The sequence below is a fragment of the Fringilla coelebs genome (genome assembly GCF_963513975.1).
Source record: "Fringilla coelebs genome assembly, chromosome: 1".
NCBI lineage: Eukaryota > Metazoa > Chordata > Aves > Passeriformes > Fringillidae > Fringilla > Fringilla coelebs.
This window is the reverse complement of record NC_140028.1, coordinates 104,202,669-104,221,115: the sequence shown is the minus strand read 5'-3', so window position 1 is coordinate 104,221,115 and position 18,447 is coordinate 104,202,669. Positions and strand designations below refer to the sequence as shown.

At 36.2% G+C, this 18,447-nt stretch overlaps 1 protein-coding gene across 3 annotated transcripts in view; it reads right to left on the bottom strand.

Moving 5' to 3' along the window:
* Positions 1-1,386: 1,386 nt before the first annotated feature.
* The window catches only part of ICE1 (interactor of little elongation complex ELL subunit 1), a 37,112-nt gene continuing 20,051 nt past the window's right edge, over positions 1,387-18,447 (bottom strand). The window contains exons 14-20 of one of the 3 annotated variants that reach the window (XM_084214101.1): positions 13,312-17,766; positions 11,371-11,539; positions 8,266-8,426; positions 5,475-5,665; positions 4,208-4,314; positions 3,196-3,294; positions 1,387-2,274 (exon numbers count right to left, since the gene is read on the bottom strand). In XM_084214101.1, coding sequence (XP_084070227.1) covers positions 2,093-2,274; positions 3,196-3,294; positions 4,208-4,314; positions 5,475-5,665; positions 8,266-8,426; positions 11,371-11,539; positions 13,312-17,766 — 5,364 coding nt within the window. In that variant the 3' untranslated portion in view covers positions 1,387-2,092. The remainder of the gene's footprint in view (positions 2,275-3,195; positions 3,295-4,207; positions 4,315-5,474; positions 5,666-8,265; positions 8,427-11,370; positions 11,540-13,311; positions 17,767-18,447) is intronic. The other 2 variants (XM_084214102.1, XM_084214103.1) reach the window with 2 other exon arrangements.

The window sequence follows — 18,447 nt, the reverse complement described above, 5'->3', positions numbered from 1 at the left end:
CAGATATTGAGACGGATAAAGCATGCCATCTACTGAAAATCACTATCCTTTATGGATATCAACAATTTATATCTTTTTTAGTATGGTAACTTTGACACTGTGTGTGGGTGTTGCAAATATTTTTTGATGAATGATGAGTGATTAGTATTTAACAGAAACAAACACCTTCAGGGTATTAATTATTCTAATTTTACTTATTCCAATGCAGTTTGATTGGGTGGGCAGTTAAGAGGGACACAGACTTAAAAATCAGCTTTATGTTTCCAGTACACACAAAAATTTTTCTTACAGTTACATATGCAGAATATTTTTCATGAAAATAGTTTGAGGGTAGGTTGAATTTTTTTTTTTTCATTTGGTTCCAAATTTGTAGTTTTAGATTTTTTTGTCTAGGAAAATTCTGGTATTTCTCCTGTGAATCTCATACTTCAAATGCCAGTGTTTTACAAATTCTAAAGGAAATAAGTTCTTCTATTTGCTGTGAAGATTTTTGGGTTGCAATATTTTTGCACTGAAGCATCTGTGATCCTCTACTCACTTAGTTTCTTACTTTTTTATTTGTTCTGTTTCACATTTCCTTTAGTTGTCAGATTTATCATCCATACTTTCTTTTATTGTCAACCTGTGCTTTCTTTTGACTTCTTCCACTTTAAATATTTTGTGCTCATTTTAGTGTAAGAAGGGTAAATATAGGCTACACATAAAATCCTCAAAGGCTTCACAATCACCAAAATGCCCAGAGTCCCAGATATCATACAGCTTCAACCTGGGGCAAATTAATTTATATGAACCCCTACTGGAAGCCTTCATGACAGACATCTGTAGCAATGCCTATTGTGCACAGGTATCACCAATACTACTAGATTATTTCTCATTGACTGAATTGTCTGTGGTAAGCTCACTGAGGTTAATTTGATGTCCAGAGTGCAAGCAGCTATAGCTGCAACTGAAATCAATGGCCACTTTGCTCTACACAGTTTCACCTCAGAGGAAAGAAACTCACAGAGGGCTAGGAGACTGCACTGGTAGTCATACTTAGAAGAGACACAAAAATCTCAATGCATATCAGCACCACAAAACTCTGTCAGAAGCTAGGTCCCATGACAATAAGAATCTGCATTAGCAAAGCTCACCCCTTCACATGGGCACAACCACACAGTGAAAATACAAATTTTCAACAGTTTTTAGATGCTACTTCCCAAGCCTCCAAAGCATACCAGAAACTTTTGGAGAGATGTCCAGAACTGCAATGTTATGAACAATTCATTCAGTGAAATTACCTCAACAGGTAATTTCCTGCTGTCCCCCAAAACAGTATTTATACAAGCTAGAAACACAGCTAACTCTCGGTTATTTAAAAGGTCAACAAGAACACAATGGTATTCATCTCTTTTATTATCAAAGATACAAAAACAGAGTGTAATGAAGCTATCATTAGAAACATTAACTTTTTTTGAATCAACTCTCTATTTACATACACAAAATTCTCCAAGTGGAACAATAGCAAATGTGAGACAAATAAGAATACACCATATATACAAGTTTAGAGATTTAGCATCTGTTACTCCATACATGATGGCTACAAAAAAAGTCAATTCCTACCTGTTTTCCTCAAGTATTTTAAATTAAGTTTATTAAACCCAAGCAAAATAAAGCAGAATCTGTGGAATGTTCTGCTATCTGAATGGTTACTTTATAAAAATAGTACAAAATAATAGAGCCATGTTTTCAAGTCTTCAAATATTCTGTCAAGTAGTCCATACTCCAAACTGATGTAGGTAGAAAAACAAAAACAGTTACTGATTTTTATTGTCATCAAACCAGAAATACATCAGAAGTTCAAGATGCACTCATTTTCAGATCACTAATCAGCTACTAGGAAAAGCAAGTATTTTTGTTTATTTTTTAAAAACTCTTCCTTCAAACAGAAAAGCCAAATAAAATACTTGACCTTGCTTTGCATGATCAGACATTCTGATTAATAGCATGAAATACAAGAAGACACACACCTTTGTATGGTTTTTAACTGGAACCAACTACTGTTTAATTGGTAAGGCACTTCTTCCTTTAGATCAGTCCTCTTCCCTATATTTTAGTTTAGCTCCATTTCACAAAGGGAGGTGATTTCAGCTATGCCATTTGTGATAGCAGAAGGGACGTTGTTATGAACTTTTGCTCTCCAGGCACCGATGGCCTCAACAATACCTTCTGGATTGCTTGAACTCAAGTCACATAGTGAATATACAGCTGCCAGCTGCACACCCCAAGGAATAGCTGCAAAAAGTTAACAAAAATCAGGTTATAGAAACTTTTTGATAAGCAAGAATGTTTTAGGGAATCTTGAATCTATAGAAACTATTATTTAAGAACTGAAAATAAAACACATAAACAGTTGTGATGTCTAAAACCATAATGCAGAAAGATGACAACCTGGACACAAATTCCATAACGTCTCATTTTATACGAATGCTTTCCAGTTTTCTCAATTCAGCAACTTTTCAGTACTCAAAGGGCATTCAGGAGTTGAGAATCTAGTGACTTCAGTTAAGAGTAATCAGACTTACGAAAGCAGTCAGGTTTACACTGCGTCTGAAATACAGACATACACTGTGTTTCAAACACTACCAAGTTAGAACTTGAGATTGCAAAGAAGAGAAGTTATACAGGTGGTTCAAAACAGCTCCCAAACATCATCAAATGCTTCACTGCAAAAGGTACTTAACATCCAGAGTAACTTAACAATGTGGATTTCTGCTGCTCTAACTGCCTTGTTTCATCTCATCAGAACCTGTCCTTCCCCCAGTACAACAATTTTATTAGTAAGCTTCAGCATAAATTGCTCAGGTAAAAAAATTAGCTATTACTGCTTAAGTTACAATCACCCTTCAAGTGATCTTAACTTGATCACCCTTTAAGTCATCTCTAATGCAGCTGACAGGCTCTTTACATGAAACAGTCCAATTCCAAGGTGTCTGAAACCATCTCACATTTTTTCTCTGTCTCAAACAGACGGTAATACTGTTAATAGCTCATTAACTTTGTAACAGAAAGGGACTCAAACTGAAAACTGTTTGACCTGTTAAACGAAAACTGCAAGAGCAGGCTGTTTTGCCATGTGTGCCTTAATTTATATTCTGGCTTTGCAAAACTTCACATTGTGGATGTTGCACTCAAGTTCCTCTAAAATAACGTTACCTTCCTCTTTTGCATGCTGTACAAACAGTCCAATTACTGAACTAATATTCTTCACTGCAGCAAGATAGCCTTCCTTCAAACCTATTTGTCCTAATCGACCTGAAAGAAAAAAAATGTTACTACATATCTGACTATTTAGACAGTCAACTTCCCAGCTTTTATATTTCCCAAATGTCTGTTGAAGTATCAACAGAAAATGCAAATTTTAACTACAAAAAATTATTGTTACCATGTTGTCTTGGGAACAACAGTTGTCTTATTCCTTGTGTAACTAAAGATCTGAAGATTTTCATCAGATTGATTCAACCTCCTATAGGTTTACAATTTTTAAGTGTAAAACTCAGAAAGAATGCCATTTTTTTAATAAACCATGTCATATAGCATACATACTGAAAATATTTATTAAAACTCAAATTATATATATTTCCATCAAACGCCACCTAGATCCCAAATAAATTAATCTAACTTAAACTTATTATGATATTAAGTTGCATAAAAAACTGCATTTTATACATTTTGCTGGAAACTATATGGCATGAAGCTGTCTCATGGGAGGTTTAGGTTAGCTATTAGAAAAATGTTCTTCACCCAGAGGTTGGTTAGGCACTGGAACAGGCTCCTCAGGGAACTGGTCACAGCACCAATCCTGTCTGATTTCAAGACCCATTAGGAACGTGGTGTGATTCCTGGGGTTGGTTTGTACAGGGTAGGAGTTGGACTTCAATGATCCTAGCGGGTTCCTTCCAATTCAGGATTTCTATGATTCTATATGTGGCTACAGATGATTTCATTTTAAATACATAAAACATGCTGGTATTTGTTATCATGAATTTATATGACATCTCTGAAAACTTAAGTACCTTCTTTCCACAGGCTGATAAACAGAAAATACCTGTATAAAGATCCAATAAAATTCAATAATACTTCAACCCCCTTTCCAGACAGGGCTGACACTTTCATAAAGACATATTTATACAAAATAGAAGTTCAACCAAGAATTCATATTACTTACCAATTAGCCTGAGTGTCAACGCTATAACACTATCACGAATTGATTGAGCAGTTTCATGCCCCTTTCTCTTCTTTATCCAGTTATCCATAGAAGGCCAAAGCACTTTGCTGTGAAAGAAAAATTAATTGGAAAATCTCATACTGCATGAAGGGGAAGGGGTGGTTATAGTATTCATACACAAATGACTCTTTTGTTTCTTACTAATTTTACATAGTCTGACTTGACAAATGAATATGAAATCGTGTTGCTTTCAAATGTCATGCTGATATGTTCTGGAAGTTTCTTATATGACTGAAAATTCAGTTTGTATGTTACAAGTAGGATATGATGCTTATTTTTAAACCTAAAATGACCCAAAGTAAGACTTTTTTTAATCCTTAAAATTATGCTAATAGACCTAGTTACCTATTACCAGCACAACTCAAGACAAAATCACCTTGGTATGGCTTTAATTAAGACTACATATGTTTCACTAAAGCTAATTTGTATTAATTTTAAAAGTATTTCAACAAAAAAAAAAACTTCTTTACTATCTGAAGGTATGGAATTTATATAGAAGACAATGATTATAAGTATCACTTTTATGTTATGTCACAGATAAACAAATGTCTCCTAAGTCTATATAGAAAATCAAGGCTCTCAGATCAGTGTAGCTGTCAAAATGGAGTCTATCAGACAAGGTTAAGTATGGTAGCAGTCCATATCCTGGATTTTAGGTTCAAAGAAAATTTAAGACATTGACTCTAACTATTATAATTATTTTAGAATTAAAATCAGACTGAAATCAAGATAATACATTAATGAGTATGGATATATTTCACTTCCAGCACGGAAACAGTGTTATTTTCATGTCAGAAATTCCACCCTCGTTTTCTACTGTGGAGGAAGGGGAATTCAACAAGTAAGTTCAGAAGAAGACAATCACTTTGCTTCACTGACAGACAATCTCAAAATCTTACACAGCTATTTTGAAAGCAATTCTTTACTAGAATAGCTCTAACAGGGTTCATTTTTTGGGACAATACCATAAAATACTGCATTTCCTCATTGATCATTCCTCCTATCTTAAAATAATGCACACATACATAGTAATCTAGGTCTCATCAGGCTGAACATCCTCATTTTCTAAATACCTATGCAACATTTTATTATGTTAAAAGCTAAAAGCTAAGTCATGATGAATTTGTGAAACAAAAAATACACCACCAAAACAAACCACAGAAAAAGCACAAAGAAAAACATTTGAAAGACGTGTTCGCCACAATACCTTATAACATTATTATATGTCCAATCCCACTTCATATGAGAGCAGAGTAGATCAACAGCAAATATATACTGCCAAGCATCTTCACTGAGATCTTCTCCACACTGCTCACTCAGGTGAAATTCCACTTTTGTACATGACTGCATTTCTAGAAGCAGGTTTGAGACCATAATACCAGCATCTAAAGATGAACTCTGGAATTGTAGAAGATAATTATCTTAATGCATAAAAAGTTGCCAGCCCAGAACCAAACTCTTTGCAAGTATTTGATACTGTGTACAGCATCTTACACCACATATCCAACTTTTGGGTTGAATTAACACAAATAGAGTACATAAACCAAAACCTTCAAGTACTAGGTATTTTTCTTGACACTTTTACTAAAAGGAGAATTTGGGAAAAAAATACCCAAACAAGAGAAAACACAGATCTCACACCCACTCTCTCATCTCCTCCTACAATTTGGGGATTTTTATTTCTCTCAATGCAGCATTAAGGTAAGAAGCGTGTTTTTCCAGTGCAAGAAGATTAGTCTAATATAGCTAATAATTAGTCTAATACAAATAATTTTAAAATTTATTACTCTTTATTCTTCATTACGGGTGAATTTGCAAGCAAATACTTCCAATAGTTCAGATAAATAAATATACAATGTGAAACCATTCTGCTAATTAAACAACTAAGGGAAGAAAGGAAATTTAAAAACAAACATTTTTTTAATATCTGACGTATTAAAAAAGTCTAGGCTTATCACATAAACAGAATGGGTGCTTGGCAGATCTCCTCAGTACAAAACCTCATATAATTGGCAAGTTCTGCCATGGTGGAAGTCACTAAAATGACATGCTTTTACCCAGAAAAAACACCCATCCCAAGTGAGCTTTAGTTTCAGAAGTAGAACAATCTTCTCCTAAAATTATATGTATAACAGACTGTTAATCACAATCTACTTTGAAACTATTATCTGTATTTCTACCCAAGTAAAACAGAGCTTACAGACAGGATGATGTCATCTCCTATCTTCAATACAGAAAATTCTGAGGTATTTCTCCCCAGCTGCAGCAGCACTTGTATTTCAGAGACCCATTAATAAAGTAGGTAGTGTGAGTGCAAAGAATTAATATTTCCAGGAACATTTACTAGGACATTCTTATGTGCATCTCTACTGGCATGATGCTAAAAGCTGTAACCTAATAGAATGGAGAATACAAACTCTTTGCTAAACAGGGACTGCAGTACAGCATAACTGAATACCAGAGCTTAATGCTACATCACAACTGTGATATAATAGTAAAACAAACAGATACAAATCCATGCCAAATTAACTCACTCCTGCACTAAAGCAGGAGGTTTAGGGGGCTGTAATTTCAGTGATACCAAATTAAATTCAGAGCTGGTTTCAGAGATTAAAGAAAAAAAGATAATACAACACCTAAAGGCTATGATGACAGCACTGACTACTGCATTCCTCAAGGCAGTTGAAGAGCAGCATGTTAGGATAGGGAATAGATGAGCTATTATCACGGTTTAGGAATGGTATTCGCCAAAAGCACAGCTAGCTTCCTCCCTCCTCTCCCTTCCTCTTCTCTGTGGCAGGATGGAGAGGAGAATTGGAGGCACAAAATATAATGATCACAGGTTGAGAGAAGAACAATTTACTGGAAATAGCAATGAGATAAGAATACAAACAGCAATAACAATAAATACTAATGATGGAGGGTACAAAAGAGAGACCAACAATTCACATGGAAACAACAATACACAACCTCTCCCTCCACCACACTATGCTGGTCTGGAAGGGACTTATTCTCCCTGGAAGAGACTCCCTTCCCCACAACCCTGGTAATGATGTGAGGTGGTACAGAATTAACCTCCAGGTCCCAGCCATGCCCCCTTTTGGCAACCGCAAAAATTAACCCTGTTCTGGCCAGAACTAGGACAGCTATGAATCAATATGATTTCACTTGATCTATACAAAATTATTTTATTTCCAGGATGCAAGCCTGGCCTTAATATGGAGTTCTCAAATATATGGGGCCCTAGCCTTTAAACAGCCACACAAGCCTGTTACACGAACTCCTTCAGAAGCAAAGCACTTCTGGCTTTCCATTTGCATGATATAGAATTGCTCCCAATGATTTCAATTTTCCCTCCTTGCAACATTCTTTTCAGGATGGTAATATGTGCCTGCTGAAAGCTGATAGAAATGAAATGATCTGCCAAACAGCTCAAAGGCTTGAAGTCAGCTCTCCCTGATTATCCTTCTCCTGGTATCACTGGTTTTGTATAAATCACACCAACGCTTATGTAATTGAGTTTTTTTGTGATAAACAAGTATTTACAGTCTACCTTGCAAAAAGATCATGAGCAAAAAGAGACAGGCTCGTCTTGAAAATAACTGTAGTAAAATATTACCTGTGACACAGAGAACTACAAAAGACAAAACAAATACATATTTTAAAAAGCAACAATATAAAGTAAAAGAAAGAAACATCTCAAAGAACAGTTCTACAGATGGAAAGAATTCCCTAGTCCAACAATGCTCTAGTTAAAAGTTTAAAAACAACCTTTACTATTAATGTTCAGTAGATGGGAAAACAAGAAAAGTACTGCATTCTAGTAGGGTCTAGACAACTAGGGGAAAAATGCCTGAAGAGGCATTAGTTGTGCAACTGTATAGCCTCCATGGGATATTCGCACCCTCCATTAGAAAAGAAAGTTGCTTGATTTAATTCAGCTAGCAAAGCAACCAAATGAGACAAAAGCTGATACTAACAATTAAATCAGACATTACCTGTTCCCAGTTGAGATAAGCACTTAAACAGGCCAGCATCTCATTGTTTGCACTCTTCCTGACAACTAATTGCATAGCTTTGTTAATTGCACCTTGGAAGACAAATATGTCAGACCATACATTTGTGATAAATAAAATCAATTTTTCTGAGTCTGGATAGTCTAAGGAAAAAAAGAAATAATTAAGTAATTTTTTAACATTTTAAAACACAAAAATGAATATATTCAGGCATTAAAAGCTAGTACATTCAGCAAGCTAAGTAGAAAACAAGGCACAGAAGTCACATCACAACTGAAGCCTAAGGAAAGGAAGTCATGCTAGCACATCTCAGTCCTGAGACTAAATAAGAAGAAAAGATCCAAAAAACCAAACAAGAAATACCAGAAGAACCCCAGCATCCCTTAAGCTACCCCGCCCCCCCCATTGTAATTTCACTCCCTCCCCTTTCTTCTTTCTTACTTCACTTTAGTTCACTAAGGAGAGTGGTCTTAGAGCATTGAAACGGGATTCTTTTAGGATTTACTTAGACTGGAAGATGCACTCCAACAACCTACCTAATACATTCCAGTCACAAACAAGCATTCTGATCACTGGGCCAAACTAGAATTAGTCAAAAAAAAAAAAAATCTACAGTGCTTGCTAATACCTTGCACCCATACACCTGTGAAATTATATGCAATTATATATAAGGATATATATATATCAAGGTTGCCATGAAGTTTCACACAATTCAAATCTGGTATTTCTCAGCAGTTTTCCCAGACTTTGTCAGAGAAATTACATATTATACATATATGTGAGCATATATGAATGTTACATGCTCCTATTTATATTTCCATAGATGTAAAAATTGGTGCTACTCCATATAATTGAAGAATCCTCATTCAATAAAGTAATTCAGAGCAAGTATCTGACAACCATCAATCGACAGGACAGTTCCAGGCCATCAATGGGAAGCCAAAAGACCCTTCTGAATACCAAAGCTGAGAGCTCCAAGGCAAAATACTAAGATAAAACATGAGTGTGTAGACTGTAAGCAATAACAAATTCATTGGAATAAGTAAAAAAGCAGATACTACTTTCATGCATGAAATGCTGTACTGGAATGCATGTGCCTGAAACACTATACAAAAAACAATGAAATCTAAAAGCTGAATGGACCTTCCCTCTTCAGCATAACTTCTATATTTTTTGAAAGATCTTAAGTACTAGAAAACATATCAAAATATATAAAATCAAGAAGCTTTAATGAACATAAAGGATATACAGTTCAATGAAGTGTTTTGGATGGACCTTCTACTCTGAAGCTGCTCATCATGTGAAGAATTCACTTTTTTCTATCAGGACTGCTGATGAACTAGAATTACTGACAACTAGAATTGCCTGCCCAGGAATTTGAAACACTTATAAAATTCACTCAACGATGAGTAAGAGTTCAAGGGGCATTTAAAAAAAAAAAAAAAAAAAGGAAAAAAAAGGAAAAAGGGAGGGAACAGAGGAGAGGTAAAAGGAAAATTAAGCAGAAAGGTAACATTTTATTTATAGTCACTTAAGGCAGAATACTTGCAAGGAGAACAGAACAAAAACGATGGACAAGTCATCAAGGCAACAAATTATGTTGGTCTAAAGAAGCAATACTGACTGTTCATAGTGAATTTGGTAATTGTGTAGCTTGTGTTGCCATAATTCTGATGGCAATATGTGAAACTACGTGAAAGACAAAACCCAAAAATAAATGCATAGTAATGAAATAAAACCAAACAAATTTTAAAATGCCTAAACAGCATTTAAGTTGTGTTTACAGCTGTTCCCACTCAAAAAATAACTATAAAACCACAGAGCAATGTTTAAGATGTGTTTACAGCTGTTCCCACTCAAAAAATAACTATAAAACCACAGAGCAATGACAATAGAAACTTATGTAATTCAATGTATAGAAGAGAAAATCATCCAATAAAAGTCTGCATTTAGTTATTAAAGTTTGGTTCTTAGAAAGAAAAAAGCAAGGAAAAAAGGGGGAATGTTTAATGTTTGCAAGAGCCCACAAAAAGAAAAAGCAGTAAGATACTGCAAAACAAAAAGATTAATTATTGTTTTAGACGGAGAAAATATATATCTGACAAGTAATAGTTTCTAACATGGCACAGTATTAAAACTATTAACATGAAAGAAGTAAAAGTAGAATTATAACAGACTGAAGGATAGAAAAACAGAGGGGAAAACAAGAATTTAAAAAAGAACTCAAACAAAAATATTACACCCCTTCAAAAAATGGTAATTAAGAACAAAATGAAATCACAAACCTTTTTAAGATTAAAACAAAAAAAGACAGGAATGTTATATGAAAGAGAGCAAGTAATTGTAACCATCTCAAGCTTTAGCACTTTGCTTGTCAGTGCTCTTGAATTTTATTTTAATGTTTAACACAGATACCAGTACACTATTTTCAAACTTAGTGAGTTTTAATCTTCCAAAACTAAGATTCTTAACTTAGCAATAGTACGTATGCGTTATCTTTATTCCTGTGACCAAAAGGCAGGGGAGTAAAGGAAGTGAATGAAAATGGAAAAAACTTCTTAACAAAGCAAGAATTTGGATAACAGAAAGTAAATTTTAAGGAGGACATATAATAAAAATACCCTGGTTTTGATCAAGGTATTGTCTGGCTCCTGACACTATGTTAAATACCTGGTTTTAAATCACACTTTATGAATCAATACCTACTCAATTAAAATAAGAAAATAATAATAGGCTAAAAGGACAAATAGGCTAAATTCACAGAAATCACATTATCATTTTGGAGATGGTGGGGAAATGAAAGTACAGAGTGTCCTAAATCAAATATTTCCTTGGAAAAATAAGTAGACTACTTATTTTAGAGCCCAGGACACCACAAAACTACAGTACAGATGTGATGGAACTATGAGAAGGGGTATTTCTTCTAGACAGTCTATATTTCTGCATTACAGAAAAAAGTTCTAGAAAACAAGCCTTGAAGAGGAAAACAACCCTTGAACAGGGTTTCTGTATGTTTTTACAAACATAATAATTCTGACACACTACAGCAAAGACACACAGCACATTTAAGATATAAGGCCACTATACCTTCTTTAAGTAGACTATAGCAGAAAAGGCGAGCTCTTTCCAAATCTCCCAATTGTCGACAAATTCCTGCATAGACTCGACACAGAGCCTGACTGAAATTATAATTTGGGGCATTCTTCTGAGCTTTCAACTTATTGAGAATAACATGCAGCAAGGACTCTGCTAAATGCTATAAGACACAAAATATATTGTTAGACTGTTACATACTGAAGAATACTTGACAACATTACAGGCATAACAAATAAAAAGAACTACTATCTTATTTGCAAGAATACTGTTTGAATATATATAAAAATGCAGGAAAGCAAATCAGAGGCAACCAGTGAAAGAAAAAAGAGGGAGGAGCAAGCAACTTCCCAGAACAAACAAGCAATAAACAAATGCAGAAGAGGGCTACTATTGTTTTAATACAAATCATTTAGTTATGTGATTAACAACACTCTTCCTCAAAGAATAAGGAGAATAATGGCAAGTAGAAGGAACAAGGAGAGGAATAATGACAGGTAGAGTAACCCAAATAACCTAATTAGAGCAAATGTTAGCACCCTGACTTAGCTACTTCCAAAGATGCCACAGAAGGACAAACAGCCCATTGTTCAGGTGCGAGATTTACTAGGTAAGTTAACAGTAGTCTTTCTCCAGATCACTGTACCTACTGCAGGAGATGGGGAGGAGATGTTGCTGCCTATAGTAACATGGGACTTAATATGAGATGCAAGGAAAAAGAATATGGGCATTGTGCAGAGGGTGCATGACTTATTAGGGGATGCTTAGAGGGAGACCTCAGAGTGGGTGAGTAGAATAAGAGGTTTAGGAGCCAGGTGCCGGAGAGTACACAGTTCAGACTGGGTATCTGTGGACAACAGGGATTCTGAGTGTTAGCTTTGGGAGGAACCAGAAGGTCGAAACCAGCTACCTGAAAGACCACAAGTCTGAGGCCCAGACACAAGTCCAGACTAGCTACTGGAAGAATGTGTGTACACTTCTGTGTCTCTAAGTTTGTCAGTGCATGAGACAAGTGAGAAGAATATCAGTCACCTACTGAATATAATGATTGCCTAATGTTAGCTGCTGGGGGAAATCCATATTATCTGTATATATATATATATATGAATGTATTTTCCTCTACCAGGATTTCAACCTGATTAACCAGACAAGGGAATAAGAGTAGGCGTATTCTGTGTGCATGTCTCTCTACTAGGAGTATGTACTTGGGCTTGCTACTGGCTGGACCTGAAAACATAAAGCTACAAGTCTTGCTTCTATGAAGTTACCAGACTTGACAACTCCTAACAAAGAGACCTGAGATCTCGGTAGCAGCTTCTGAGGAGAACTTAATTATGTACCAGGACTGTAACAGGACAAAATGCTGCCATGTACCAATTGGTGAATTGCTCTGCTGTAAACTACAAATTATCTATGAGAAAGATGGCAACTGAAGCAAAATTTTTCAGCACTGATGCTAAGGAAGTTCTGAGAAATAAAATAAGGGAAGAATTTTCCAATAAAATTAAATTTAATAACCTGATGTAGAATAGTAAAGGTAAACATAGAACTAAATTATACACCAGTATATACATTGAAGTTTATCTTTTTAATTAAAAAAAAAAAAAAGAGTAATTTTGGAGAAACTCCTACAACAGTTAATACTGTCCATTTCAAAAAGTTCTGCAAAAATAAAGTGGTTCATGCATACATCAGAAAAGCATATGTATTTATAACTGCAGTTTTGCATCTTGGACACCACTGAACAGTAATTTCTTGTGCAGTTCTGTATTTTCTTATGTTATAAAAATTTAGATTTCTAATAACCTTTCAAGACTACACTTTGGCACAGGACATTGCCACAACAATTGAGAATTCAAATACTACAAATTTAGACTCTTTCTATCTGCACAGAAGTGATTATTAAATAATAAAATTAAAAATTATGCTACTTACCTTGTTTTTTATACCAAATTCATAGACAACTTCTCTCTCTTCATCTCTCATTACTGGAATCTTTGAGATATTACCAACATACACATGACCTTTGATAACTGGTAACAAGTCAAAACAGGACTCAGCAACTTTCTTTAATGCCAAAGAAACTTTCTGGCAGTTAGAATCCTTCTTTACTGGTAGTGATTCTTCTAAATTGGAACACTGTGATGAATCACTGATTTCATAGCTTTTACCATGGAAAGCATCCTGCATTTCAGAAATTGTATTTTTAGTATTTCTAGCGGCAGTAATTTCACTGGGCTCCATCCCTGGCGGTTCACTGTCCAGCCTCAGTCTTTTGGCACTTCTTGGTGTAGATACCTGCAGTAGTGTCCTTTTTCCAAGATGATTTGAAAAGAATTGCTGATTTTGCACATCTTTGTCTTCATCTTTGCTACTATCAGATTTCAAATTCCTCCGAGCTTTAACAAAGGCAGTTGATGTAGATGCAATTGCTTTGAATCCACCTGCTTGAGACACAGGTCCTGGCAAACTTTGGCTGTCTGAAAAAGCACATCGGTTAAGCTGAATATTGCCTTTCAGAATGTTTAGTGTCCTTGCCCTTGCAGACAGCTCCGGATACATAGTGTCCAATATTTTCACAGAGTTCTCCTGAGGAGTGCCTGGACCAGCACTAACTGCTGCAAAGAGAGGAAATCTTCCTGGAACGGGAAGTGCATGCTTTGGAATGGAAGTACAAAATTTCAAAGGTGAGGAGCGAATCCTTCTACCTACTGCCATTTCTGAGGGTGAGGGAGGAGAAAAAAAAATAGATTTTACTGCTGAAGTATCTGTTAATGGGGACATGAGAGGAAGAACAGGAGTTTTGCATAGTGGGGATAGCAGGTCATCAAGAGGGGAAAGCAGAGAGAATTGACCTGTAGAAGACATTATTGGGGACACAGCACAGGCAGTTTTTGGAGGAGTAGCAATCAGAGGCAGTAGCAAGGGGGGCAGAGGAGGACCTATCTCTTCCCTGATTTTATTTATGATCTCAGATGAGCATTTTTTTGCCATAGAAGTATTAGTATTTGCAAGAACTGGCTGAGCAACTTTAAGAGTCTTTATTTTTCTTTTACCTTGAAACAGTTTCTTTGACAGCTTTGTATGCATTACTTGGGCAGCTGTTTCAGTAGAAACAGTCAGGATTTCAGATGGTTCTTGCTCTTTACACTTCCACTTACTGCTCTTCTTGAGAGCACAAGACTCTGATTCCACCATATGTAACTTCTCAAATACTGTCTTTTGTGGTTCAGAAAGCTGACCAACTGTTTGACAACTACACCTTACATCAGAGAGGGTTGGATTTGGAAGATAATTGAGTAAAATTTTTTTTGTACTACTATCTATGATAATATCAGTGCTGCTTTCTCCTGTATTGCAAGCAGTGCAAGTTTGATTATTATTATTATATTCTTCAAACACTGAGATCCCCATATCAACACTTTGTAAGAAACCTCGTTTCCCATTTGACTGAAGTTTAGCAGAATCATTTTCTTCTAAGAAATTGCCCAGTGCTAACATTCTTGCATTTAATTTACTGTTTTTTACAGTCAGCCTGCAATTTTCTGAGAATTTGCTTAACATCTTGCATAGTGGCAACCTATTTTTCGAAGCATTTGGCGTCACAGGGCTTTCTTTTGATGTTCCGGATTTTAATAGACTTTCCTCACTGTGACTGATGCATCCAGCTATGTTAGACTCCATGAGTTCATTAGCACTCTCAGTATTTTCAGAGGTTACTAATATACATTCTGTTTTCCAAGAGGCTGAGTCTTCAGGATAACTCTCCCCAGTCACACTTGACCACTCATTTGCAGTATCTCCAGAGTTGTTTGGTTCGCAGTGTGTATTCATACCCACGACAGTGTCTGCTTTTAGGTGACTAACTGTGAAAGTATTTCCTGGGTGCATCACTGAATGAAGCTCACATACTTGGTAATCAGCATCAACAATTGCACTAGTTTCCAGAGCATCCAATGCAATTCTGCTGGAAGCTCTCAGTTTGTTTCTAAACATTGGAATGCATTCAGAACACTTCACATACTTAACTTTTTGTATAGAACAGTCTTTCTCTTCAGAGTCATTGCTCTGCTCTGGCATATCAAAATCATTTTTACACTTTATTATGGCATTTTTCCCAGAACCCACAAAACCATTCAGTTCTTTACTTTCTCCCCCACCTGTTAGTGAATTAGTTCTAGAAGGATCTGGTCTAACCTTCCACGTAGAAGTCCTGCATCCTGAGTCTTGACAATCAGACTTTTGGAGAAAAGCATTCTTCTTACATGGGTTTGCATATATGATCTGTGATTTAACAGATGCCTGAGGTTCTTCATCTACTGGCTGATCCTTATCTGAAGATTTCTCTTCATTTTTGTGTACATATTCTCTCTCAGGGCAGCCCAGTTCTTTGCCCATGTTGACTTGTTCAGTAGACAGAATCTCAGCACCCTCTTCTAAGTTATCTGAAGAACAGTTAAATGTACTACTCATAATGGAATTTGTATGCCCCTTCTTTTCCCAACTACAGGAAAAAGCAGCCTTTCCTGCTAAGTTAGTTTCAAGGAAACCAACAACTTTCTGAAGACTGAAATTTAGATCAGGAGATCTTGTGGATTCCAAGCCAATTCCCACTTGCACAGGAGAATTGGTTTCCTCATTATTTATACAGCATTTCTCCAAGTCCTTTTGAGCAGCAAAAGCCAAGCCACTTCTATATTCCATTTCTGAAGTAGGCTGGCAATTGATCTCCAAAACAGCATTTTTCTTCACAACATTCTTTTCCTGCTTCAGTGAACTGGAGCAAGTCTCAGACACCAATTCCCTGCTTTGTTTATTTAACTTCCCTTCTATTTCATCACATTTATTATTTTCAGTTACCAGGAGCTGAGTCAGAGGTTTTGCACACTGTTCCTGAGAAAAAGGATTACTTTCTATTAAGATAGATTCAATTGTATCGCCTCTTGCTAACAACTCACTGCTTTCCCCTCCACAGTCTTCTGCATTAACTCTGACTTCAGTCTCTAGACATTCAAACAGTCCAAAGTTTTGAGATTTGGACTGCCCACATTCTAATGTCTTACATAAGTTTTCAGATTGTTTTATTTCACCTTTCACTTCTGTAATATCTAACACAGAGGATTCACACTTAGCTACTCTGCTTTCTGCACCAATAATGCATGCTGTCTTTGGCAGCGCAAGTATATTTTCTAAGTTTGACTTCCTTTGAGATAAATTACTACCATCTTCCTCGTGATGTGGTTTGCTTTGTAAACCTACCCCCTCCTTTATATCTGCAAGTTTTACATTTTCTGCACTATGGAGTAGCTCTGACAATTCAGCTATTTCTAGAACACTTCCTCTGTTAAATTTCATAGTTAGTTCAGGAGTTGGAGCTCTGGTTATACTCATGTCTTCAATTTTGAGGTGTTCATAACTTGGAAAGACTGACAAAGTTCTCATTCCTTCAGCAGCAGATACAGGTAAATAATGCCTAGAGACTTTAACAGTCTCTGGTTCACATTCACTGTTCACACTGTCTTTTGTTTGCATATGTTGTTTCTCCCCAATCTCTTCACTGTCATATTTTATTTCAGAGCACTGAGAGTGTGCAGAGATCTCAATAGCTCCAGCCATATTAGTTAATTTGACAACATTTTTTGATTTATTTTCAACCACTTCATTTTCTATCAACACATCAGATTTTTCCTCAGCATCTTCTCTTTGAAGCACAATGCATTGCTTTGACAGGAAATGAGAAACACTCTGCAGAACAGATGCTTCTCTGGAAGTTTCTCTCTGTGCTACTAATTTCTCTCTCTCTGCATTCACTAATTCACCACATTTTTCATGTGTACCCTCATTATCAACAGCTCTAATTAAGGTTACATTCTCCTCTGTTTGCTCTACCACACTACATTTTTCTATCTGATTCTGAGGCTTGAAACTGTGTATCATAAAATCTACTGAAGAATCTCCCTCTTCACTGTCCATGTCCTCACCATCTCCTTTCTGTTCTTCCATGTCTTCTGATTTGTGTGCTGTTGCTCCAGTTAGTTTTCTGTTCTCCGTTTCCACATCCCCAGAATTCTCCTCCAAACAATTTTTGTTAGTTACCATGTTTGTCATTAGAGCAGCACCTTCAGCTTGCTTTCTTTCAGCATCTCTCTCCTTGCTTGACATCTTAGGACTGATATGAATATTCTTTTCATTCCAACTCAGATTAAGTGAGATTTTTGCATCAAAACCATGCTCACATGATTTGCACTGTCTGTTACACTCATCACCAGGGCTGATAACATTACAACTCGGAGGCTGAACTTGGTCTTCTTGTAAAATATCCTCCACTGTAGAACTACTGCAATCATCTTCTTCATCACTGGAACCTGCGACTTCTCCCAAGAACATATCCTTCAATCAAAAAAAAAGCAAAGTTAATAATCTGAACCCTAGTATCAGTTTTAGGACCTACTTTTCTAAACAAGTACACTTTAGGCCCTGACATGCAATGGTTTTGAGAGATTAAGGCTGGTCAACAAAATTACAACCCTCTCCACCATTGCTCTTCATAGTGAATGAAAGTACCTCTGTAAAAACTAGGAGACTTCTTTACCTACCTACTTCCATTCTAAAATTACCAGAAAAGAGCATTTGAGCAGGATTTAACTTTCAAGCTCTGGAATTTTGCTATGAAAGACAAGCTTATATTGAACACAAATTGGGACTTTAAGTCTGCACCACGGGTAAAATATGGCAGCAAGTTGAGACCTAGGTGACTGTATACTGGTTTTGGCAAGGATAGTTAATTTTCTTCACAGAAAGGGGGGTATGTTTTGGATTTGTGCTGAAAATGGTGTTAATAATATAGAAATGTTTTCATTATGGCTGAGTGGTGCTTGCATAGCATCAAGGGCTTTTCTGCTTCTCCTACTGCCACACTGGTGAGAGCACTGGGGGGGGGTGCACAGCAAGTTGGGAGGAAACACAGTTTGGACAGCTGACCCCAACAGACAAAAGAGACATCCCATACCATTATGACATCATGCTGAGCATATAAAGAGAGGGAAAGAAGGAACGGTGGGACATTTGGAC